Here is a 25667-nt window from a genome sequence, read left to right as displayed (position 1 = left end):
CCTGGGACAGGAAAGTCCATGAGACATTTATCTCCAATTAAACACTAAACGGCTGGAAGTAGAGCTGTGTCACAAGTGGTAGAACTCTAGTCTCAAGCACAGAAGCTTAGAGACAGTGTCCAAGCTCAGAATACAAGCCCCAGGACCAGCATACAAAAAATGTTCCCAGGCCGGGAGTTTGGCCTAGTGGTTAAAGTGCTTGCCTAGCATGCACGAAGACCCGGGTTCGATTCCTTGGTACCACATACATAGACGAAAGCCGGAAATGGTGCTGAGGCTCAAGTGGTAGAGTGCTAGCCTTGAGAAAGTCCAAGGACAGGGCTCAGTCCCTGAGCTCAAGCCCAGGATTGGCAAAAAAAAAAAAAAATGTTCCCAAGTAAAATATTAAGTATTTCTGGATATTTACCCATGTGGAGGGGGTTGGACTTTTTTTTTAACTCATCTTTATGTCCTAGCAGTCTTTTCCTTGGCTTTACTAGGCTCTGTATGTGGCAAATTTTGCAAAGGTACAAGAAAAAACTCAGATTCTTAATGAAGAATGGAAGAAACTCCGTGTTCAGCCTGTTCAGTCCATGAAGCCTGTGAGTGGGCATCCCTTTCTCAAAAAGGTACTTCTGGGTATCTAAGCCAGCCTTCCTCCATTTCTTAAACCTGAAATGATTTTTTTAGTTTGTGTTGCGTGTGCGCTTACATGCGTGTGCGTGTGTGTGTGTGTGTGTGTTTCCTGTATGGATGATCTATTAAAATGCAAATAACTGGTGAATACTGGTGTCTCTTGCTATAATCCTAGATACTTAGGAGGCTGAGATCTGAGGTTTGTGGTTCAGTGCCAGCTCAGGCAGAAAAATCCGTGAGACTACTCCAGTTAACCCCCAGAAAGCCAGAAGTAGAGGTTTAGCTCAAGTGCTAGAGTGCCAGCATATATATATATATTTTTTTTTTTTTTGCCAGTTCTGAGGCTTGAACTGAGGGCCTGGTCACTGTCCTTGGACATTTTTTGCTCAAGGCTAGTGCTCTGCCACTTGAGCCACTAGTGGCTTTTTCTCAGTATGTGATACTGAGGAATCAAACCCAAGGTCCATTGAGTGCCTGTCTTAAGCAGATAAAGCGAAATAAGAGTGTTAAGCCCTGAGTTCAAGCCCCAGTACTGGAACACACACACACACATAGTATAATGGATACAGTTATTATAGTAAAGTGAATAATTAGGATAGTAAATCTGTAGATTAAAAAATGACAGTGCCTTGTTTGGTTTCTAATGCTGGGGCTCTGGTGGCTCATGCTTATAATTTTGTAGTTACTCAGGTGGCTAAGATTGAGGTTTAGAGCCAGCCTAGGCAGACAGTTCCTGAGACTCTTATCTCCAACTAATCAGCCAAAAGTTAGAAGTGAAGGTGTGGCTCAAGTAATACCATGAGTGAAAAATCTGAGTGAGAGCAAGAGGCCCTGAGTTCAAGCCCAGTAACTAGCAAAAAAAAAAAAAAGACTTTGATAGTTTTGCCATGATGGTTGTCAGAGAGCTCTCCCTTATTGTAAACTAATTTATTGATTTGTAAAATTTAAAATAGAATTCTAGTTTATTAAGAAATTAAAAAAAAAAAGCAGACGGTGTAATGAGAGCATTTTCCTTTCTTACAGCAGGCTGTAACCATGGTTTTTTTTACCCATATGTGGTCCCCATCACCTATTGGCCTATACAGCTAAATTAAAGTCCACTGTCTTAAAGTTTTGGTCTTCAGGAAACTTTCTCATCTTCATCTCTGACTGCAGGGCTTTCAAAGGCCTTCTACTGTTGGGTTATATCCCCAAGAAGACTAACAGTTGAGTGTAACAAGGACTGTACTGCGCTCTAGAGGATGCAGTGATGGATAGGAAGAGATAATTCTTGTTTTAAATAGGCTTCTAGATTAGGAATGCCTTTTAGGAGCTGATTTATTATTCTTACTATGTAGTTGTACAAAAGGATTACAATTACAGTCAGATTATAAGTACAAGGCTTTTATCACCCCTTCTGTCATTGTTCATTTCCCCATCCCTACTCTCAAATGAGATGATATTTTTTTTAAAGCCCAGTTTATTAATTTGTAAGAATTAGAACTCAAGGATGTTTTTAAAAGCAACCCCAGTGTTATTTGTAAGAATTAGAACACAGAGGTTATTTTTTCTTTGTGTGCTTGTCCTGGGGTTTTAACTTAGGGCCAGGGTGCTGTCCCTGAATTTTATTTTTTTGTTTCAAGCCACAGCTCCATTTCTGGCCTTTCCTGCCCTTCCTGGCTTTGAACCATGACTCTCAGATCTCAACCTCCTGAGTTGCTAAAATTATGGGTATGAGCCACTGGTTCCTGGTTCTGAGGACCATTTTTGTAAGAAATCTTCACTTCTGGCCAGGCGCAGTGGCTCACATCTGTAATCCTAGCTACTAAGGAGGCTGAGATCTGAGGATCACAGTTCAAAGTCAGTCCAGCACAAAATGAACTGCACAAAAAGAACGAAAGTCGCCGGGAGTTTGGCCTAGTGGTAGAGTGCTTGCCTAGCATGCATGAAGACCCGGGTTCGATTCCTCGGTACCACATACATAGAAAAAAGCCGGAAGTGGTGCTGAGGCTCAAGTGGTAGAGCTCTATCCTTGAGAAAATCCAAGGACAGTGCTCAGGCCCTGAGCTCAAGCCCAGGACTGGCAAAAAAAAAAAAAAAAAGAACGAAAGTCTCTTGTCTCCAGTTAATCATTAGAAAATGGGAAGTATGGAAAGTGAGGTTGTGGTTCAGGGGGTAGGGCCATAGCCTTGAGCTGAGGAGCTCAAGGACAAGGCCCAGGCCCAGAGTTCACGCCCTATGCCCACTCCCAACCCCCACAAAAAAATTCTTAAATTCTCTCCTGGATTGTGTTTTTCTTCCCCTCTCTATGTCATTGCTTGCATTTCAGTGCACCATTGAGAGTGGTTTTCCAGGATTTTCAAGCCAGCATATGTTGATGAGGTCTCTGAATACTGTTGCATTGGTTCCCATCATGTATTCCTGGTCCCCTCTTCAGCAGAACTTTATGGTATGTATTGAAAACATTGGTATTTGTTAAAAATATATTATTTGTCTTATGTTGATTGTTGAAGCTCCTTTTTGAGTAGAAATTGTCAGAAATGTTAACAAAGTTTGGGCATATTGGTAAAAACATTATTGTAATTTAATTACTCTAAAATATGCATTTTAATTTGTTTAGTTTTGATGCTCTCCAAAATGTCTTCTGAACTGATATTAATTATTTTCTTTTGAATGACTGATCAAGAATCTACTTTCAGGGCTGGGAGTTTGGCCTAGTGGTAGAGTGCTTGCCTAGCATGCACAAAGACCTGGGTTCGATTCCTCAGTACCACATACTTAGAAAAAGCCAGAAGTGGTGCCGAGGCTCAAGTGGTAGAGTTCTAGCCTTGAGAAAATCCAAGGGCAGTGCTCAGGCCCTGAGCTTAAGCCCAGGACTGGCAAAAAAAAAAAAAAAAAAAGAATCTACTTTCAGCTGGACACAGTGGCTCACTGCCTGTAATCCTAGCTATTCAGGAGGCTGAGATCTGAGGACCAAGGTTAAAGCCAGCCTGGGCTCAAAAGGACCTCTTACTCTTAACTCCAATAAACTCTAGAAAATAGGAAATGGGGCTTGGTTCAAGGGTAGCGTAGTAGCTTTGAGCTGAAGAGCTCAGGGACAGTACCCAGTACCCATGACCCCTACCCCCCCCCCAAAAAAAAACCTACTTCTTAATGCTTTGGCTTATCTCTTAAACATTATTCACTATTTGTAACATTTGTAACAGTTAATACTTCTAAGATACTTGACTTATAAGCAAGTTGAGGACTCATTGCTCATGGAAACATCTGAATCTTTGAAGAACAAGATACTGTGAAGGCAACCAAGACAACAGAGAGCACATAGATACAGTGCTTTCATTTGGGCCTTTATACTGAGTCCTGCTAGAACTTTTTTTGGGGGGCGGAGGGGGGTCATGGTACTTGAACTCTGGGTCAGGGTGCTGTCCCTGAGCTCTTCAGCTCAAGGCTACCCTTGAGCTACAGCCCCATCTCCCTAGTCTTTAGTGCGGTAATTGGAGATAAGAGTCTCTTAGTCTTTAGTGCCTGGGCTAGCTGGGAACAATGATCCTCAGATTTCAGCCTCCAGAGTAGCTAAGATTATAGGTGTGAGTCACCACACCCAGCTCTGCTTGGGACTATTTGGAAATCAGTCCTTTTGAAATGTGCAGCAATTGTTTGTCATGTGCCTGGTGACTGATAGAAATATTGCTGATTGAGAAGAGGATATATGTTACAGACATAAGCCATCTCTTAGAATAAAACTATAGAGTAAATTTCCTTGATTGTTAAATTTGAAGATTTAAGAATTTGTGTTAGCTTATAATCCTAGCTACTCAGGAGACTGAGTTTTGAGGATTTTAGCCAAACTGAAATCATAGAAAAAAATGTATGAGATTCTTATCTCCAGTTAATCCACAAAAAGGTAGAAGTGGAAGTCCTATCCCTAAAGGAGCAAGAACTGAACAGGATCAAGAAACTGAGTTCAAGCCCCAGAACACACATACACACACACACACACACACACACACACACACACACACGTACAAATAAAGATGACTACTGGGCACAGTGGCTCACGCTTGTAATCCTAGCTACTCAGGATGCTGAGATCTGAGGATCGCAGTTCAAAGCCAGCTCGGGCACTAGAGAAAAGTGAGATTCTTACCTCCAATTAATCACTATTAAATGGGAAGTGGAGCAGGAAGTGGTGCTGTGGTCCCAGTGCTAGGGTGGTAGCCTTGAGCTGAAGAGCTCAGGGACAACACCCAGGCCCAGAGATATGGGAGTGGCACTAAGCTGAAAAGGTCTGGGACAGTGCCCAGGCCCAGAGTTCAAGCCCCATGAATGTCAACAAAAAAAGATGACTGTTGGGACTGAGACTGTAGCTTATTGGTAGAACATTTACTTAGTATGTACAAGGTCCTTGGTTGAATCCCCATTTTTGGAGAAAAGCAAAAAGGAATGTGTCTTCAGTCTATGCTTAGCATTTCCCCTGTGTCTTTAGAATTATTTATTACCCATAAATATGCATAACCAATGGTGTAATTGAGTTTAGGTTCTCACTACGTGTGATTGGCATGAGTTGTAACCATAATTTTCTATTATTGGACACTCAGCATGTTTATTAAACTTCCAGTTTTATGGTTGCTTAGTTCCTTTTCTAGTTCTGTTGTAAATTATACCCCTGGAGGCCTTCCTGTTCATATGTTGTATTATAAAAATAGAATTTTAGACTTTTTTTTTTTGTCAGTCATGGAGCATGACTCTGGGCCTGGGTACTGTCCTTTAGCTCTTCAGCTCAAGGCTACTGCCCTACCTCTGGGCCTAGGTGTTTTCCCTGAGCTCTTTCAGCTCAAAACTACCGCCTTTCCCCTAGTTTTCTAGTGGTTAATTGGAGATAAGAGTCTCAAGGACTTAAGTGACGGGGCTGGCTTTGTACCGCCATCTCAGATCTCAGCCTCCTGAGTAGCTACGATTGCAGACATGAGCCACAGCACCCAGCTTAGAATTTTAGACTTTTTTGACTGCCGTTTAGGTGCTATTCATGCATATCTCATAAGTATATATAGTGGGTAAAGTGAGATGGTACTGTGAAAAATAAATGTACTGTCAAAATCTAGGTGTTGATGGAAATGTTAGTATCAAGCTCAAAATTTTGTATCAATACCAATAAAACTGACTGTACCCTAAGAATAGCATTTATTGGTAAAACAAAATGGCCAGTCTGAAATATCAGAAACTCTCTGGCCCAAGGAGTTTTCAGGAAATTCAAAGAAAACAAACAAGATTTCATTACAGATTCCAGCAAAGATTCCACTAAATAAGAAAGAGGAAATGCAGGGGCTGGGAGTTTGGCCTAGTGGTAGAGTGCTTGCCTAGCATGCACGAAGACGCAGGTTTGATTCCTCAGTACCACATACATAAAAAGCCAAAAGTGGGGCTGTGGCTCAAGTGGCAGAGCTCTAGCCTTGAGGAAAAAGCCCAAGGATAGTGCACAGGCCCTGACTGCAAGCCCCAGGATTGGCAAAAAAAAAAAAAAAAAAAGGAAATGCATAGTGGCTCATGGAATGAATCACATCTGGTTTAATTTTAGGTAGAAGATGAAACTGTTTTGTGCAATATTCCCTACATGGGAGATGAGGTGAAAGAAGAAGATGAAACTTTCATTGAAGAACTGATCAATAACTATGATGGGAAAGTCCATGGTGAAGAAGGTAGTAGTGTTGGGCTCTATGGGAGAAAACTTTGTTAGAACAATGTTTCACCTTGGGTACAGCATTATTCCCATGAGGATACATACTGAAGAATAAGTCAATGTCATTGTATGACTGGCAAGTTTTTTTTTGCATGTTTGTTTTTGGTGGATCATGGAGTTTGAACTCTGGTCCTGGGTACTGTCCCTGAGCTCTTCAGCTCAAGGCTACCACCCTATCCTTGAGCCAAGCCCCACTTCCTGTTTTCTAGTGATTAAATGGAGATAAGAATTTCAGGTTCTTTAGTGCCCAAATTGGCTTTGAACCCTGATCCTCAGATCTCAGCCTCCTGAGTAGCTAGGTTTATAGATGTGAGCCACCGCAGCTGCAAATTAAATTTTTATTTTTATTTTTTTTGTGAGTCTTAGGGCTTGAGCTTGGCCTGGGCACTGTCCTTGAGCTCTTCAGCTCCAGGCTACCATTTTCTAGAAGCTAGTTGGAGATAGGAGTCTCTGGTTCTATTGTGCCCAGATTGGCTTTGAACCTTGATCCTCAGTTCTCAGCTTCCTGAGTAGCTAGGATTACAGGCATGAGCCACCTTGGCAATTAATTTTTTTTTTTTTTTTGCCAGTCCTGGGCTTGAGCTCAGGGCCTGAGCACTGTCCTTGGACTCTCTCAAGGCTAGAACTCTACCACTTGAGCCTCAGAGGCACCACTTCCGGCTTTTTTCTATGTATATGGTTCAGAGGAATCAAACCTGGGTCTTCGTGCATGCTAGGCAAGCACTCTATCACTAGGCCAAATTCGCAGCTTGGTGAGTGTTTTGACCTGGACACCATGAGCAAGTGCCAGGGCACTGGTGGCTTAGGCCTGTAATACTAGCTATTCAGGAGACTAAGATCTAAGGATTATAGTTCAAAACCAGCCTGTGCAAAAATGTCCATGAGACTCATTTCCAGTTAACCACCAGAAAATGGGAAGTTATGCTGTGATTCAAAGTGGTATAGTGCTAGCCTTGAGTGAAAAAGATCAGGGACAGAACCCAAGCCCTAAGTTCAAAACCCACAACTACCACCACTACCACCCCTGGTTAAATTGGTATCTCACACCTGTAATCCTAACTGCTCATGAGGCTGAGTTCTTTTTATTTTGCCAGTCCTGAGGCTTGAACTCAGGGCCTGGGCACTGTCCCTAAGCTTTCTCAAGGCTACAGGTCTACCACTTGAGCCACAGTACCACTTCTGGATTTTTCTGTGTATGTGGTACCCAGGAATTGAACCCAGCCAGGACTTCATGCATGCCAGGCAAGTACTGTACCACTACGCCACACTACACTTGTCATATTCCTTTGATCCAAGTATCCTCTGGATCTCTCTGAAGTTGGCTTTAAATAGCTGTGCTTCCTAAAAGTAAATTTTTTGGAAATTGCTGTCATTCTAGAAAAAATTGTCAGGAAGTAAGAAGTAGATAGAGATATGCCATGGATTTGCTTACCTACTCTTGACAATTGTTGGTGCTGTGGTGACAGTACCCAAATTCACTGTTTGTCCACACCATCCCCTAGTGTTCATTCAGGGACATTCTCCCGAGTTATATAATCCCAATAAAGTAGGATCTCAGGAAAAAGTGGTTTTCAAATTAGAGAAGTCATTATGAGGAAGAATAAAATACATTTTCACTTTTTTATCCTTTCTTTGCCCAACTTTGATTATTGGCATATTCCTTTGAGATTTTGAATTGTAATACAAAGTTGACTTATAACTAAGGAAATGAAGTTTCCCAATAAGAATAAAATCTATAAATGGAATTTTCTATTCAACCACCTGAACTATACATTATAACATCCAATCAAATGATCATAATTCTCTGATTTTACATATGAAAATGCACACATTCCTTATCAGGGCCTCGCCTTAGAACTTGAGTACAAGAAAGCCTGCCTGGTAGGACTAATGGAGTGTGAAGTGGCAATGACTCACCTTGCTAATCCTCATGTTTCAGAGATGATTCCTGGCTCTGTCCTGATCAGTGATGCTGTTTTCCTGGAATTGGTAGATGCTCTGAATCAACACTCAGATGAAGAGGAGGAAGGGCATAATGACACCTCAGATGGAAAGCAGGATGACAGCAAAGAAGATCTTCCTTTAACAAGGAAGAGAAAACGACATGCTATTGAAGGTGCATAGCTATTTTAAAATGGATGGGGCTAGACAAGAAGGGAGAATTGGAAATGCATATTTCTGGTCCATTTAAATGAAAATATGACCATTAACTAGTAGCTTATGTTGCCTGTTATCCTGTTGGAAAATGAAGTAGAACTTGAAGAATGATCAGTTGTGAGTAATGTTTGTTTAAAAATAAAACCTGGGATGGAGCCGGGAATTTGGCCTAGTGGTTAAAGTGCTTGCCTAGCATGCATGAAGACCTGGGTTTGATTCCTCAGTACCACATATAGAAAAAAGCCGGAAGTGATACTAAGGCTCAAGTGGTAGAACTCTAGCCTTGAGAGAGTCCAAGGACAGTGCTCAGGCCCTGAGCTCAAGCCCAGGACTGGCAAAAAAATAAATAAATAAAAATAAAACCTGGGGGCCGGGAGTTTGGCCTAGTGGTAGAGTGCTTGCCTAGCATGCACGAAGACCCGGGTTCAATTCCTTGGTACCACATACATAGAAAAAGCCAGAAGTGGTGCTGAGGCTCAAGTGGTAGAGCTCTAGCCTTGAGAAAAATCCAAGAACAGTGCTCAGGCCCTGAGCTTAAGCCCAGGACTGGCAAAAAAAAAAATAAATAAATAAAACCTGGGGGGCCGGGAGTTTGGCCTAGTGGTAGAGTACTTACCTAGCATGCATGAAGACACAGATTCAATTCCTCGTACCACATACATAGAAAAAAAAAAAGCTGGAAATGGTGCTGAGGCTCAAGTAGTAGAGCTCTAGCCTTGAGAAAGTCCAAGGACAATGCTCAGGCTCTGAGCTCAAGCCCAGGACTGGCTTAAAAATAAATAAAAACTGGAAAGTTGTCAAAAGTAATAGAAGTACTCTAAAATCCTGATACATAGAATAGCCAGATTAATATTTCTGACTAGACTTTTAATATATACATATATAATATACATATATATATGTATTAGTGAGTTTATATGTTCTGTGTAATTGGGTTTGTGCTGTATGTGCATAAAATTTTGTCTCTAAGCTTATGAAGATTTTTACTTGCTACTAATGTTTAATTAATTTAATATTTTCTTTTTTTTGCATTTTTTATTGTAATTAGTAAAAGGGTTACATGATATTTGCCAGATAGAAATTTAATATTTTCTTAGAGTATGTTATTTATATGTCCAGAGATACAGTGTCTCTCTCTTATTGTAAAATAGTTGTAGTATCAGTCTTGCTCTTCAGCATAATATTATTATAGAATTTTTCTATATTTATATCTCCATAAAAACACTTCTGATACTCAGTGTCTGTCAGGGACTGTGAATTTTGTTATCAACGTATAGTCAGTGTTTAACGAAGCTATTCTAATCAAAATCCTGTGACAAAGGGAAAAGGGGTCAGTTGGCTTACTTAGGAATTTATTGTCATTCTCAATATAGGCAACAAAAAGAGTTCCAAGAAACAATTCCCAAATGATATGATCTTCAGTGCCATTGCCTCGATGTTCCCTGAAAATGGTGTCCCAGATGACATGAAGGAGAGGTAGGGACATCTAGGCCTTACATAAGAGTATTTGGACAAAACTTTTATTCAAGCTGTTCTTTTGGCTAATAAAACCCCCTGTAAATGATAAGTTTCCTTATGATTTTGCCTATAGTTGTGGTTCTTTGTTGCTTACTTACCTCTGCATACCCCTTGACATATTAAGGGTCATTCATTGTGTGTTGGCTTTTGGGTAAATCTGCACAGAAAACTTCTACTCTGCCATTGTTTTGGGAACTTACTCCAGCACAAAATCTTTCCCTTAACTTTCAGACATATGCCTGCCCTGCATAATTAATTACAATAGTGTAGCCATTTGGTTATATACATCCATCAAGCACATGAAAAATGACCATAATCCTTTGGCAGGATATGCTTGGATGAATGTCAGTACCCAATCCTCATTTTCACAGTAAGACATTCTCTTGTTTTTTTTGTTTTTGTCAGATGTGGCACTTGAACTCTGGGCCTGGGCCCTGTCCCTGAGCTCCTCAGCTTAAGGCAGTGCTCTACCACGTTGAGCCATAGTGCCACTTCCAATTTTCTGGTGGTTAGTTGAAAATAAGAGTCTCATGGTCTTTTGTGCCTGGGTTGGCTTTGAACTGTGATCCTCAGGTCTCAGCTTCCTAAGTAGCTAGGATTATAGGTGTGAGCCACCAGCACCTGGCTGGAGACATTCTCTTGAAGAAACTCTTCTTTTCTTAAACAGGTATCGAGAGCTGACAGAAATGTCAGATCCCAATGCACTTCCCCCTCAGTGCACACCCAACATTGATGGTCCCAATGCCAAGTCTGTGCAACGGGAGCAATCTCTGCACTCCTTCCACACCCTTTTTTGCCGACGCTGCTTTAAATATGACTGCTTCCTTCACCGTGAGTGGGACTATTTGACTTTCTCTTCTCTTTATCAACTACGAGCATTAGTCCTTTCCTGTTGTTCTAATTTGTCCTATGGAATTCCTGGCCTTTGCTCTTATGGGGATTTCACAAAGGACCACCAGTTCTAGGATTAAAGGTGTGGCTCAAATGATAGAGCACTTGCCCAGCAAACATGAAACCCTGAGTTCAAACCCGACTACTACTAAAAAAGAAAGAAAAGGCTGGGCATTGGTAACTCACGCCTGTAATTTTAGCTACTCAAGAGGCTAAGATCTGAGATCTGAGAATCATAGTTTGAAGCCAGCCTGGGCAGGAAAGCCCATGAGATTCTTTTTTTTTTTTTTCTTGCCAGTCCTGGAGCTTGAACTCAGGGCCTAGGCACCATTCTTGGGCTTTCTCAAGGCTAGTGTTCTACCACTTGAGCCACAGTGCCACTTACAGCTTTTTTTGTTTATATGGTACTGAATTGTTGAACCAGGGTTCTGTGCGTGCTAGGCAAGCACTCTACCACTAGGATATGCTCCTGGCCCCCCATGAGATTCTTTTTTTTTTCTTTTTGCCAGACCTGGGCCTTGAACTCAGGACCTAAGCGCTGTCCTTGGGCTTTCTCAAGGCTCGGGCTCTACCACCACTTCCTGCTTTTTTCTATATATGTGATACCAAGGAATCAAACCTGGGTATTCATGCATGCTGGGCAAGCATTATATCATTAGGCTAAACTCCCAACCTCTTCCATGAGATTCTTAACTCCAATTAGCTACCAAATAAGTTGGAAGTGAAGCGGTAGCTCAAATGGTAGAATACTAGCCTTAAGCACAAAAGCTCAGGGATAGGGCTCAGGTCCTGAGTTCAAAACCTAGGACCAGCACTAAATAAAATAAATAACAAAGGGCCAGGCTGTTTTCACTGTTTAGTTATAGTATAACTGGCTTTGCATGGTGAAGACAAACTAGTCAACAACATAATTGCCTTTCTGGTAGCTCCAGGCTTTAAAAAGATTATCTTTTGCCCACATAGTGGCTCACACTTGTAATCCTTGCTACTCGGGAGGCTGAGATCTAAGGATCACGGTTTAAGGCCAACCCGAGCATTAAAGACCTCAAGACTCTTCTCCAATTAACCACTAGAAAAATGGAAGTGGCACTATGGCTCAAGGGGTAGTGTGGTAGCCTTGAGCTGAATTTCTCAGGGATAGCACCCAGGCCCAGAGTCCAAGCACCATGAACAATTAAAAAAAAAAAAAGATTTTCTGTAGACATCTCAGGAGGCTAAGATCTGAGTGTCCTGGTTCAAAACCAGCCAGGGCAGAAAAGTCCAGGAAACTCTTATCTCTATTATGATACTCAGAAAAAGCCAGAGTGGCTCAAGTGGTGAAGTTCTGGCCTTGAGCACAAAGAGGCTCTGGGTATAGTGCCCAGGTACGGAGTTCAAGCCCCAGGAGTGGAAAAAAAAAAGAAGAAGAAGAAAAGAAAAGAAAGAAAGAAAAGGGGCCAGGAGTTTGGCCTAGTGGTAGAGTGTTTGCCTAGCATGAACAAAGATCTGATTTGATTCCTCTGTACCACATACATGGAAAAAGGCTAGAAGTGGTGGTGTGGCTTAAGTGGTAGAGCTGTAGCCTTGAGAAAGCCCGAGGACAGTGCTCAGACCCTGAGTTCAAGGCCCAAGACTGGCAGAAAATAAAAAAAGAAAGAAAAGAAATAAAATATTATCTTCATACTAGTTATATACTGTGATGGTATACAGTTGTTCATATCAAGTCCTAGCTTAATTCCTTATAATAGCTCGATAACTCATTTTTATTCTTCCCTACTTTTTAAAGTGGATGGACCATTGGAAATACCGCAATTTTTGTTTTGCAGCCTTTCATGCCACCCCTAATGTGTATAAACGCAAGAACAAAGAAATAAAGATTGAACCAGAACCCTGTGGCACAGACTGCTTCCTTTTGCTGGTAGGTTCTTAAGCTATTCTAACATTATTAACCTTTTAAAATTGAGCAAGAATTGTTCCTTGGACTTTCTGGTCCTGGACGCACAAGCTAAGTGAGCCATACACAGCACTCCAAGGGTCGAACAGCCCAAATGACACATGACATCTACTCTTAAGAAGCTTTCCCAGACACAACAGTACTGAGAAGTTAGTCTAATAGAGTGATAGTTGAAGAACATTAAAGGATTGTTCTGAATATTACCTACTTAGATTTTTAAAGTCTGAAATTGTATTGTTAGATTTGAAACAGAGATGGCCAAAGGTACAGGTCAGTGGTAGAACCCTTGCCTAACATATTCAAAACCATCGGTTTGGTCACAACGTCACCAAAAGGTGTGGGTGTTTCCCAGAGTGCACTCCATCTTTGCTCTCTTCCTTTAAATGCATATAAGGTATACAATCATAGAAAGAAGAGCACATGAAGGCAGTGATATCTTATTGCAATCAACCAGGTAGCCCCTGATGGGCAGACCTTGTGTGCCTGAATGAACTGCCCTGCTTATATGGAGGAGGCAGTATTTTGAGAGCTGTGGAATAAGTCGTTTGTGTTAACTAGATCCGGATTGCTTAGCCCAGTATTTCATCCTGGTATCAGGGACTCATGACTGTAATTCTATCTGCTCAGGAGGCCAAGATCTGAGAATCACAGTTCAAAGCCAGCCTGAGCAGGAAAGTATGAGACTCTTATCTCCAGTTACTACCAAAAAGCCAGAAGTGGAGCTGGCTCAAGTACTAGAGGGCTAGCCTTGAGCAAAAAATAGCTCAGGGACATTGCCAGGAGTTTGGCCTAGTGGTAGAGTGCTGCCTAGCATACATGAAGACCTGGGTTCAATTCCTCAGTACCACATAAAACTGGAAGTGGTGCTAAGCTCAAGTGGTAGAGCTCTAGCCTTGAGAAAGTCCAAGGACAGTGCTCAGGCCCCCAGACCCTGAGCTCAAGCCCAGAACTGGCAAAAAAAAAAAAAAAAGGCTCAGGGACAATACCCAGACCCTGAGTTCAAGTTCCAGGAATTAGCAAAGAACAAAACCCAGTATTTTACTTTTTTTTTTTCTGCCAGTCCTGGAGCTTGAACTCAGGGCCTGGGCACTGTCCTTGAACTTTCTCAAGGCTAGTGTTCTACCACTTGAGCCACAGTACCACTTCCAAAACCCAGTACTCAAGAGGTAAGGATTTGTGGGAAGGACATCCATTTTATTCAGCATCCAGTATCTTGAAAAGATGGATAATGGGGAACATTGCCTCAAAGCCCCATCTCAGTGAACTCAGGAACACAAGAGCCCTTTCTAGGTAAAGGGAAAGAAGGAACAGGAGACAGTAGACATGAAAGCTACATGCTGATTGGTGTCTTCATCATCCAGGGCATGGTATCTTTTTTTTTCCCCCCGACTGGCCTATCTCAATGAGCTGTAGTTCTATAGCCTTATTACTCTTGTGTATGTTAAACCTCACAGCAATTTCCATGCTTTTTGTCAGATGTTGGCAGAAGTGAAAAGTAAGCAGGAGTGTCACACATCCTGATGTTATCTAAAGGTCCACCAGATGTTCTGGCTTCAGAAAATCTAGAGGGAGATTATTTAACAGTTAACACCTTAATCATCTAATTGCAAGTTCTCTTTAGAATTTAGAATACTAAGCCAAGGGATAGAAACTAAAAGCAGGGAGGGTAGGGGCTCAGGAGGGCAAAAAATGGGAGAAAATGAGGGAAGGGATAACACTGTTCAAAAAGAAATGTACTCATACAGGACACTGGTGGCTTGTGCCTGTAATTCTAGCTACTCAGGAGGTTCACGGTTCAAAGCCAGCCTGTGAGACTCTTGTCCCCAACTAACCACCTGAAAAACCAGAGGTAGCACTGTGGCTCAAGTGGTAGAGGACTAGTCTTGAGCTGAAGTGCTCAGTGACAGGGTCTAGGCCCAGAGTTCAAGCCCTATGACTAACAAAAAAGAAGGGAAGGAAGGAAGAAAGGAAGGAAGGAGGGAAGGAGAGGACGGAAAGAACTCAATACCAGACTTACGTAACTATGACCATTTGTACATCTATCTATCTATCTATCAATTTATTTATTTATTTTGCTAGTCCTGGGGCTTGAATTCAGACCTGGCCACTGTCCTTGAGCTTTATCGAGGTTAGTGCTCTACCACTTGAGCGACAGTACCACTTTCCAGCTTTTTCTGTGTATTTGGTACCAAGGAATAGAACCCAGTGCTTCATGTGTGCTATCAAGCACTCTACCACTAGACTACACTCCCTGCCTTCTTTCTTCTGTTTTTCCTTTTTTTTTGGGGGGGGGTGCAGGGGGAGGGTCGGTCATGGTGCTTGAACATTGGGTCTGGGCATTGTCCCTGAGCTCTTCAGCTCAAGACTAGTGCTCTACTGCTTGAGCCACAACGCCACTTCCTCCCTGCCTTTTATTGCTTTTTAAATATGAATGCATGTCAGATATAATGTTGGACTATTTTCCTTCAACTTTTGTGTTTTTTCTAAAGGACAATGTCTTTAATTACAACAAGATGTCTGGCTCTACCAAAAACAAGGCCTCAAGAAATTGAACAAGTTCCTTTCCATAGAAATCTTTAGCAAAAATTTTTAGCAAACAATTTATGTAATCTGACAAGAAACCAGAGTATTCCCCAACTTTTTATTAATAACCTTTTCAATCATGAAAAGTTGAAAGATACCTTCTTTCTGGATTTAAAATATTTTCCATATTTACTCATTCTGTATGTGTGTTAGGAAGTGCTGAGAATGTGACCCAAGGCCTCACACATGCTAAGCATATGCTCACCCACTAAGCCACATCTCCAGCCTGTTTGGTTTTTGTTCTTAAACTAATTATCAGCTATTCAGGCATAACATCTGGTTATATGTTTTCCTTTCTTTTAATCTCAATTCTATCACTTGTTTCATCTCATTGAAATTCTAGACTGGCTGTTTGTAGGAACATCCACATTTTGAATTTGTTCTTTTCTGGAAGTATCACAAGTTGCTCTTCTGTCTTCTGTTTCCAGTAAACTAGTAGTTAGCTCTGGAGGCTTGCTAAGGTACTCCAAATGTATGGTTTAGAGTACCTTATTGCTGGGCACTGGTATCTCATTTGGTAATCCTCGCCTCTTAGGAAGCCGAGATCTGAGGATCCTGGTTTGAAGCCAAGCTAGGCAGAAAGGTTCATAAGACTCTTACATGCAATTAACCAGCAAAAAAATTGTAGGTGGAAGTGTACCTCAAGTGTCAGAACACAGCCTTGAGTGAAAAAAAAAAAACTAAGTAGGAATGCAAAACCCTGAGTTTAAACCCTTAGTACCAACATACATATACATGCATACATATGCACACACACACATACATACACACACACACATAGAATAATAGTCATTCATGGTGAGGTACACCTATAATTTCAGCACATGGAAGACTAAGCAAGATGGTGAATTTGGAATAGGACTCTGTCTCAAAGCAAAAGTATATTTGCGTTTCAGAAACGGCTATAAAAGTCTTTAAGAACCAAGCCTAAAGAGAACATCCATAGTTAAATTGAGTTGTATGTATTTTTTGAGGGGGACCGGGGGCTTGCACTCCATCTGGGCTGTCCCTGAGCTCTTTTCAAGGCTACTGCCCTACCCTTGAGCCAAGCCCAACTTCCTATTTTTCTGGGGGTTAATTGGAGATAAAGAGTCGCAGGTCCTTTTGTGCCGGGCTGGCTTTGAACCTTTATCCTCAGCTCTCAGCCTCCTGAGTAGCTAGGATTACAGGCATGAGCCACTGTGTGCAGCGAGTTGTATTTTATTTTTTTTTTAAAAATAACTATAATGGTATGGAATTTTAAAAATAAAAAAAAGAAAAGGAGGGAGGGAAGGAAAGAGAGGGAGGGAAACAAGGAAGAGGAGGAAGAAAGGAAGAGGGGAGGGAAAAAAGGGAGGGAGGAAGGAAATAGAAGCCAAAGGCTGAGTGTTGGTGACTCATGCTGTAATCCTAACTACTCAGAGGGCTGAGATCTGAAGATCGTGGTTCAAAGCCAGCCAGGGCAGAAAAATCTGTGAGACTCTTGTGGTGCTGTGGCTCAAAGTGGTAGAGTGCTAGCCTGAGTGAAACAGCTCAGGAACAATGACCATGCACTCAGTTCAAGCTCCAAGGCCTACAAAAGAAAAAAGAAACAAAGCACTAGTGGCTCATGCCAGTAATCCTAGATACTCAGGAGACTGATATCTGAGAATTATAGTTCAAGCTAGCCAGGGCCGAAAAGTCCATGAGACTCTTGTCTACAGTCTAGCACCCCCAAAATGCTCAAAACAACCCGTGGGCTGGAAGCATGGCCTAGCAGTAGTGTGCTCACCTAGCATGCAAGAAGCTCTGGGTTCGATTCCCTGGAACCAAATGTGCAGAAAAAGCCAGAAGTGGCACTGTAGCTCAAGTGGCAGAGTGCTAGCCTTGAGCAAAAAAGTTTCCAAGGACAGTGCCCAGGCCCTGAGTTCAAGCCCAAGACTTGCAAAACAAACAACAACCACAAAAACAGTTCCTAAACCCTGAGTTTGAACCCCTGGACCACCACCTCCCCCCGCCAAAAAAAGAAAAAAATGCAATAGAATTTTTCTGAGGCTCATTTGTAGATAAAAGAGAAAGTTTCAATTCAAAGATCACATACTTACTATTGAGATAGGCATTGTAATAGCATGGGAAGAGTGGCGGCTTAGGGTGAAAAACCCTGATTCTTGCATACTGTCTGGAACATTGAACCATATTCTCTCAAGCAAGTTTCTTTCATTTCTTCATCTTCAGGAGAATGTGTTCTCAATTCCAATCGTGAATGAATTTCAGATACAATTCACTGGCAAGTTAAAGATGTATACATGAATATATGATACCTTTTTTCTTTTTTCTTTTTTCTTTTTTGCCAGTTCTGGGCTTGAGCTCAGGGCCTGAGCACTGTCCTTGGACTTTCTCAAGGCTAGAGCTCTACCGCTTGAGCCTCAGCACCATTTCTGGCTTTTTTCTATGTGTGTGGTACTGAGGAATTGAACCCCGGTCTTCGTGCATGCTAGGCAAGCACTTTAACCACTAGGCCAAACTCCTGGCCCCGTGGCTTTTTTTCTATGTATGTGGTACCAAGGAATCGAACTCGGGCCTTCGTGCATGCTAGGCAAGCACTTTAACCACTAGGCCAAACTCCCGGCCCCCGATGATACCTTTTTTCTAAATAAGATATAAGACAACCTCTTGTGAAAAGTTTGTAAATTTTAGAATGTTTTCAAATAGCTGTCATTATAAGATGGTCTCACATGGTATAGATCATTTTTTAAGAAATTGCATTTAAACATGGTTGTTGATAAAGATGAATATGATGCCTTTTCCTATTTCCTACTTCCCACTATAGGAAGGAGCAAAGGAGTACGCCATGCTCCATAACCCCCGCTCTAAGTGCTCTGGGCGCCGCAGGCGAAGGCATCATGTAGTCAGCGCTTCTTGCTCCAATACTTCAGCCTCTGCTGTGGCTGAGACTAAAGAAGGGGACAGTGACAGGGACACAGGCAATGACTGGGCTTCCAGTTCTTCAGGTACAGTAAACAGAAAATAAAGAAGTTTTCTTTGTGTGCAAGGACTCTGGTAAACCAGGCTCACTACCTGGCTCAGCATTTCTACTTGTTAGGAGCTGTTAATTCTTCCCATTGGCTTATCTATAGTTGGTTCTTAACTATTCTGTATTTTAAATTAGAATGATGGCTAAAGTTTTGGCTTAAGTGGTATAGTGCTTCCTAGGCAAGGTAAAGCCCAGAGTTCAAACCCCAGTATTGGAAATGGGAGAGCCTATAACGTAGAATGATGTATTCTGAGTTTTTGGCAAACTACTTGTTACTACTACTGCATTTCATTTTCTTCTGTGTGTTTTTTTTTTTTTTTTTTGCTTAGAGGCTAACTCTCGTTGTCAGACCCCTACAAAACAGAAGGCCAGTCCAGCCCCACCTCAACTGTGTGTTGTGGAAGCCCCTTCAGAATCTGTGGAGTGGACTGGGGCTGAAGAATCTCTTTTAGATCATGGCACCTACTTCAACAATTCTTCCATTCCAAGCTACTGGACAAAGACATTACAGGTAACTATTTTCCCATCTCTTAACTTTCTTCTTTCTTACTTTCTTAAATCTTACATTCTTACTAAATCCTTATCACTTCCTTCCTTCCTTCCTTTCTTCTTCATTCTTTCTTTCTTCTTTCTTTCTTTCTTCTTTCTTTCTTTCTTTCTTTCTTTCTTTCCTTCTTTCTTTATTTCTGCCAGTCCTGGGGCTTGAACTCAGGCACTGTCCTTGGGCATTCTCAAGGCTAGCGCTCTACCACTTGAGTCACAACACCAGTTGTGGCTTTTTCTGAGTATGTGGTACTGAAGAATCAAACCCAGGGCTTTGTGCATGCTAGGCAAGCACTCTTCTTACCACTAGTACCTGTTCACCTAAGGCTCTGTTCCTTTACTATCTTATCATCTTATATTTCTGGAGATAAATTGTCTTAAGTTCTGGAAGGCCTGAATCTTTACTTCCAAATCATGAAGCAGATTCCTAGTCATAGGCAAATCTTAGGCCTTGCAATGCTTGGGCCTCTGCTCTCCTCCTTGCCAGATGCTTACTTATGTTTCTCATTGCTATTTGACTCTTCTAGATGGTCCTGAGTTATATCTACTTCATGGTTCCCTCCTTTTTTTTTTTTTTTGGTGGGTCATGGGGCTTGAACTTAGCCTGGGCTGTCCCTGAGATCAAGGCTACTTCTTTGAGCCTAGCCCCACTTCCTGTTTTCTGGAGGTTAATTGGAGATAAGAGTCTCAGGTCCTTTTGTGCCCAGGCTGGCTTTGAACCTTGATCCTCAGATCTCAGCCTCCTGAGTAGCTAGGATTACAGGGGTGAGCCACCATGCCTGGCTAGTTCCCTCCTTTCTAAATGTATACCTGAACTCTAGAGGACTGTTCTCCTGTGGATCTTCTTAGTGGCACACACATGCTAGCAGCTATTCCTTCCATCCTCATGTTCTTCATTCTCCATATTTCACATCACAAGATTTTCTAATTACCACCCTCAATAGGTGGGCCCAGACCTCAATCTTTCTTATCAGCAAACACTGATGCTCTAAAACAAAACAAAAATACTTCAATGAGAAGACAGTACAGAACAGGAATAAGTCATAGGTTCAAGCCAATATGCCAAGCAATGAAAGGAGCAGACAGGTCTTCTCGTGTAACTCTGCAAATTCTGGAGATATTTCTATAGCTTGTTCTTGGGGGCAGATCTCCAAGTATTGTTAGGCCTCACATTTGCAGAAGAACCTTTGTTAGGCCTTCATACTCCTTTATATAAAACTTATAAGAGAATCATAAGTTGAGGGCTGGGAGTTTAGCCTAATGGTAGAGTACTTGCCTGGCATGCATGAAGACCCAGGTTCGATTCCTCAGTATCACATACATAGAAACGCTGGAAGTGGTGCAGTGGCTCAAGTGGTAGTGCTCTAGCCTTAAGGAAAACCCAAGGACAGTGCTCAGGCCCTGAGTTCAGTCCCCGGGACTGGCCAAAAAAAAAAAAAAGATAATTATAAGTTGAAGTGTCTTAGGCCTTGTGCTTAACTTGTTTCCTTATAATGCATAAATATGCATATATAACTTTTTCCCTTGGATGGCCTTAAAGCATAATCCCTTAGATCTCCACCTTCCAGGTAGCTATGATTACAGGCCTAAACCACAATGTTAGACCTTAATGTAAGTTCCGTTTTTTTCTTTTCTTTCTTTTTTTTTTTTTTTTTTTTTTTTTTTTTTTTTTTGCCTGTTCTGGGGCTTGAACTCAGCACCTGGTCCCTGTCCCTGAGCTTCTTTTGCTCAAGGCTAGTACTCTGCCACTTGAACCACAGTGCTACTTTTGGCTTTTTTCTGTATATGTGGTACTGAGGAATCAAACCCAGAGCTTTATGCATTCTAAGGTAAGCACTCTGCCACTAAACCACATTCTTAGCCTTAACATAGGTTCTTAACCTAATAATCTATATAGTTGAGTAGTAAAAATGTCCTGTATATTTTCCTGATAGGATTTATAGTTTTGGGCCTGGAGCATAGCCTAATGGTAAAGTGCTCTCCTAGCATGCTTCAAGCCCTGGGTTGGATTCCTTGGTACCACATACACAGAAAAAGCCAGAAGTGGTGCTGTGACTCAAGTGGCAGAGCACTAGCCTTAAGCAAAACATGTCCAAGGACAGTGCCCAGGCCCTGCATTCAAGCCTCAGGACTGGCAAAAAAAAAAAAAAAAGGGATTTATAGTTTTTACAAAATCTCAGATGGTACTCACAGCCATTGAGAAAAAGAAAAAGCTAAAAATAAGTGATATTAAGGAAGAAGGAAGAGCCCAGAGCTGGGAGCGTGGCCTAGGTGTGAAGTGCTTGCCTTGCCTTCTTCGTGAAGCCCTGGTTTCCATTCCTCACTACCACATAAACAGAAAAAGCCAGAAGTAGCACTGTGGCTCAGGTGGTGGAGTATTAGCCTTGTGCAATGAAGCTCAGGGGGGCCGGGAGTTTAGCCTAGTGGTAGAGTGCTTACCTAGCACTCACGAAGACCCGGGTATGATTCCTCAGTAGCTTGTACATAGAAAAAAGCCGGAAATGGTGCTGAGGCTCAAGTGGTAGAGCTCTGGCCTTGAGAAAGTCCAAGGACAGTGCTCAGGCCCTGAGCTCCAGCCCAGGACTGGCAAAAAAAAAAAAAAAAAAAAAAGAAGCTCAGGGCCAGTACCCTGGCCCTGAATTCAAGCCCCAGGGCAGGCCAAAAAACAAAAACAAAACAGGAAGAAGCCTATTGAAAAGAGCATACCAGCCTTCCTGAGCTGATATGCCACCAAACTAGTCAAGGCTCCTATGTCTATCTTCCAACAGAGGGAGCTAGTGCTTAGCACTAGTTCATACTCTACTCAGTTACATGCAGTTACTCTTTCTAAAAGCAGCACACAGCCAGGCTCATGCCTGAGGCTGAGACCCGAGGATCGTGGTTCAAAGCCTGACCAGGCACAAAAGCCAAGCGACTCCCCATCAGAAAACTGGAAGTGGCACTGTAGCTCAAGGAATAGGGCAATAACCTTGAGCTGAAGAGCTCAGGGATAGTGCCCAGGTCCAGAGTTCAAGTCCCATGACTGACAACAAAAAAAAACAGCTCACATTGTGAGTTGAAGTAGCCCACTTGTGGTGTGGTGGAAAGGGTGGTAGATGAGAGCTGCTGATAAGGGAAGGTGTTACTCCATTTCTTCCTTCCTGAATCTCAGGGTAAATGATTAAAGAGTTAACCTTCACAGCCAGTGGTTCCATAATTACACTCGGTGCTCTGTTTCTTTCTGACTAAATAGATATTCAATCTATTGCCTACAAGCTCTCTAGAACTCCCCAAGTCAATAGTTGGCTAGGCCATTTAATGGTCATCTGACTCTAGAAGGTATGACAGATCCTGTTGGGTTTCTCTTACAGGTCTTTCAGTTTGCAGTGAAAGAATCCCTTATCCTGAAGTTGCCAACAGATGAGCTCATGAACCCATCACAGAAGAAGAAAAGAAAGCACAGGCAAGGATTAGACAAAAGACTTTTTATGACCAGGATGTGTTGTGTCCTGATCTCTTGGGCTGATACTTGCCTCCCTCTTTGCCATTGCATAAGCGTGAACCCGCTAGTCAGCACACAGCTGAGGGCTCGTACTCTCAGTGCTCCTTAAAAATCTTTACCTGGGACTGGCCCTGCCCCCACGTCTTATGGACCCCGAAGTAGCTGTCTGGTTTTCCATTTAATCTCCAGGCCATTAGAATGTGAGCTGGCTCATGACTCCACACTGAGACCATTTCTCCTCATTGGGTGGTTGCCTACTTCTCAACTCTGACAGTTTATTCCTTTTCTTTGCTTAGCAACATGTTATTTTCCTTAATTGTGTAACACTGTCTTGTAACCAGTTTTTATTTAGGGTTGGAAGTTTCTTTTTAAATTCAGTACTCACTGTAGCTCAGTTTCCCAGTGACTATTACTTGCCAAAAGAAGGAACTGATGCCAATTCCAGATGTAGAAGGAAGTCCTTTTATATCTCTTGTCAGCTCTTACTTGTCAGTTCCTTCAATCAGAGAAGATCCCTTGAAAGGCCTTCCACATGCTGTCTTAAAACTCTCCCACACCCTGCCTCAGCAAAGAGGAGGGAAGGAGATATAATAACTTTATAGTAGACATATAGGCCTGGGCTATTTTTAATGTTATTTATTTATTTATTTGCTAGTCCTGGACTTGACCTCAGGGCCTAAATACTGTCCTTGGGTTTTCCTCAAGGCTAGAGCTCTACTACTTAAGCCACAGCAACACTTCTGGCTTTTTTCTATGTATGTGCTACTGAAGAATTGAACCGTGGTCTTTGTGCATGCTAGGCAAGCATTCTGTACTAGCCAAACTCCCGACCCAATTTTTTTTGTTGTTTTGGGTTTTTTTTGCCAGTCCTGGGGTTTGAACTCTGGGCCTGAGCACTGTCAAGGCTCTTAGAGCTCTACCACTTGAGCCACAGCATCACTTCTGGTTTTTCTATGTATGTGGTACTGAGGAATTGAACCAAGGTCTTCATGCATGCTAGGCAAGCACACTATCACTAGGCCATATTCCCAGCCTCAGCCCGAGTTTTATGCTACTTTTTATTCTATTTGTTTGGGAGGGGTTGTATTAAATCTTACAGCCATAGGCCAGCTAGAATAAAAGATGGGCTCTACCTCATTTTTTTTTTTGGTCTGGTGGACTTGAACTCTGAGCCCGGGCACTGTCCTTGAGCATTTCAGCTCAAGGCTACCACTATACTCCTTGAGCTACAGTGCCACTTCTGGTTTTCAGTGGTTAATTGGAGATAAGTCTCATGGACTTGGGCCAGGAGCATAGCCTAGTGGTTGAGTGCTCGCCTCACATGCACAAAGCCCTGGGTTCGAGTCTGTGGTACCACATACATTCAAAAGGCTGTAAGTGGCACTGTGGCTCAAGTGGCAGAATGCTAACCTTGAGAAAAAAGTGTTCAAGGCCCATGACTGGCAAAAAATCTCACGGACTTTAGTGCTTTGAACCTCGATCCTAAGATCTCAGCCTCTTGAGATTACACAGGCGTGAATTACAGGCATGAGCCTCCAGGCCCAGCTTCTACTTCTTATATAGCAAAAGAAGGCACCTCCTATTAAGGTATTTTGGAGGTTATCAGAATGCCTCAGAGCAGATCACCTGGCCTCTATTTAGCTCCAGAGGGCTGTGATTCAAACACATTTCTTCTGTTTTTCAGATTGTGGGCTGCTCACTGCAGGAAAATTCAGCTGAAGAAAGGTAAGTTCAAAGCTAAGAATGTAGCCTGAACATAAACTTACCATGTGCCTCAGGTTCCCTTCTCAACACCACAAAAAAAAAGAGAGAGAGAAAGAGAATGAGACAGAGAGAGGAAGAGAAAGAAGTAGAAAGGAAGAAAGAAGAGAGAGAAAGGGGGGGGGAAATAATGCCAGTTTATCACTTAGCATTTCAGTTCAAGGTCTGTGGCCATATCACCCTGCCCCACCTACAGCTACACTTGTTGACCCTGGCCACTTCCGCAGATAGTAGATTTCTGTGCAGCAGCTAAGAAGGGCTGAGCCTCTTATAGCTGTTAAGAAGATCTCTTAGAAGGGGCCTTGTGGTCTCTTGAGTTTCCTAACTTGCTATTTGCCAGGTTCCAAGCCTCGTTTAATGTCTAGAATGGCTGCCCTGTTATCTAGACTATCTCCACAGGCTGCCCACAAAACAGACCGCCCCATTATAGATGGTGCACAACAGTCATCCACATTGTTTTCGAACCTCAGACACTGTAGGCGTATCCAAGGCCAGAGCCTGGTTAGACTCAGGCACTGGAACATTTGGAAGGGAGATTGGTCTCAGCAGTGTCCTGCTTGGTTCTTCTTTCTTCTAGATAACTCTTCTACACAAGTGTACAACTATCAACCCTGTGACCACCCAGACCGGCCCTGTGACAGTGCCTGCCCCTGCATCATGACTCAGAACTTCTGTGAGAAGTTCTGCCAGTGCAATCCAGATTGTAAGAGAGCCACACTTTTCCCTACTGTCTCCTAAAGCACTCAGCCTCAGGAAGCTCAGCCTCCCCTTCTCGCCTCTTTTGCTTGTCTTATGGGCAGTCAATAGGGGAAGCAATATGCTGAAAGTCTGGAAAGGTCAGAGTTTTGTTTAAAGAGAGCCAAAGCTTCTCTGAACTCTTGGGTTCAAGTGATCCTTCTCAGCCTCTTGAGTCACTGGACTACAGGTGTGTACCATGTCCTCCAGCTAGGGGGATCATTTTGTCTTGAGGCTTGAACTCAGGACCTGGGCACTGTCCTTGGGCTTTCCCAAGGCTAGTGCTCTACCGCTTAAGCCACAGCACCACTTTCAGCTTTTTCTGTATATGTGGTACCAAGGAATCAAACTCAGGTCTTCATGCATGCTAGCAAGCACTCTACCACTAGGCCAAACTCCCGGCCCTTTTAGAGCTTTTCCTTATCAGCACATGTAATTCTACAAAGCGAAGGGTTTCATTATGACATTTCCATATATTTGTATAAGCCAGGTTTTTTTATTAACATTGATTTTTTTACATCATATTTCAAATTTCAAGTTTTACCAATACGTATTCAAGAATGGGATTTCTATATGCAATCTCTAGCACACAAAGTAAGCCAAAGTTTTAAATATCAGGTAGGCGACAATGGCTTGGATGTCAGCAGAGGTGAAAAGCAGTTTTCTCCCTTCCTATCCTTCCATGTCTTTCCCCACTTGGGAAGCCTCCAGGCCCTGCAGAAGTTGATGCTCAGGAAGCTTC

At 42.4% G+C, this 25667-nt stretch overlaps 1 protein-coding gene across 1 annotated transcript in view; it reads left to right on the top strand.

Moving 5' to 3' along the window:
• Ezh1 (enhancer of zeste 1 polycomb repressive complex 2 subunit) overlaps positions 1 to 25667 on the top strand; it is a 40759-nt gene that overhangs the window by 9095 nt on the left and 5997 nt on the right. The window contains exons 4-15 of the mRNA XM_090350928.1: positions 480 to 608; positions 2924 to 3043; positions 6170 to 6290; positions 8271 to 8447; positions 9862 to 9964; positions 10674 to 10837; positions 12703 to 12794; positions 18202 to 18382; positions 18735 to 18916; positions 22299 to 22390; positions 24114 to 24154; positions 24768 to 24893. Coding sequence (XP_090207054.1) covers positions 480 to 608; positions 2924 to 3043; positions 6170 to 6290; positions 8271 to 8447; positions 9862 to 9964; positions 10674 to 10837; positions 12703 to 12794; positions 18202 to 18382; positions 18735 to 18916; positions 22299 to 22390; positions 24114 to 24154; positions 24768 to 24893 — 1528 coding nt within the window. The remainder of the gene's footprint in view (positions 1 to 479; positions 609 to 2923; positions 3044 to 6169; positions 6291 to 8270; positions 8448 to 9861; positions 9965 to 10673; positions 10838 to 12702; positions 12795 to 18201; positions 18383 to 18734; positions 18917 to 22298; positions 22391 to 24113; positions 24155 to 24767; positions 24894 to 25667) is intronic.

The sequence above is a fragment of the Megascapheus bottae genome, chromosome 17 (assembly GCF_031878675.1).
Source record: "Megascapheus bottae isolate mThoBot1 chromosome 17, mThoBot2.hap1, whole genome shotgun sequence".
In the NCBI taxonomy this organism is placed as follows: domain Eukaryota; kingdom Metazoa; phylum Chordata; class Mammalia; order Rodentia; family Geomyidae; genus Megascapheus; species Megascapheus bottae.
Note: the sequence above shows the minus strand (reverse complement) of the source record. Positions and strands in the feature narration are given on the sequence as shown.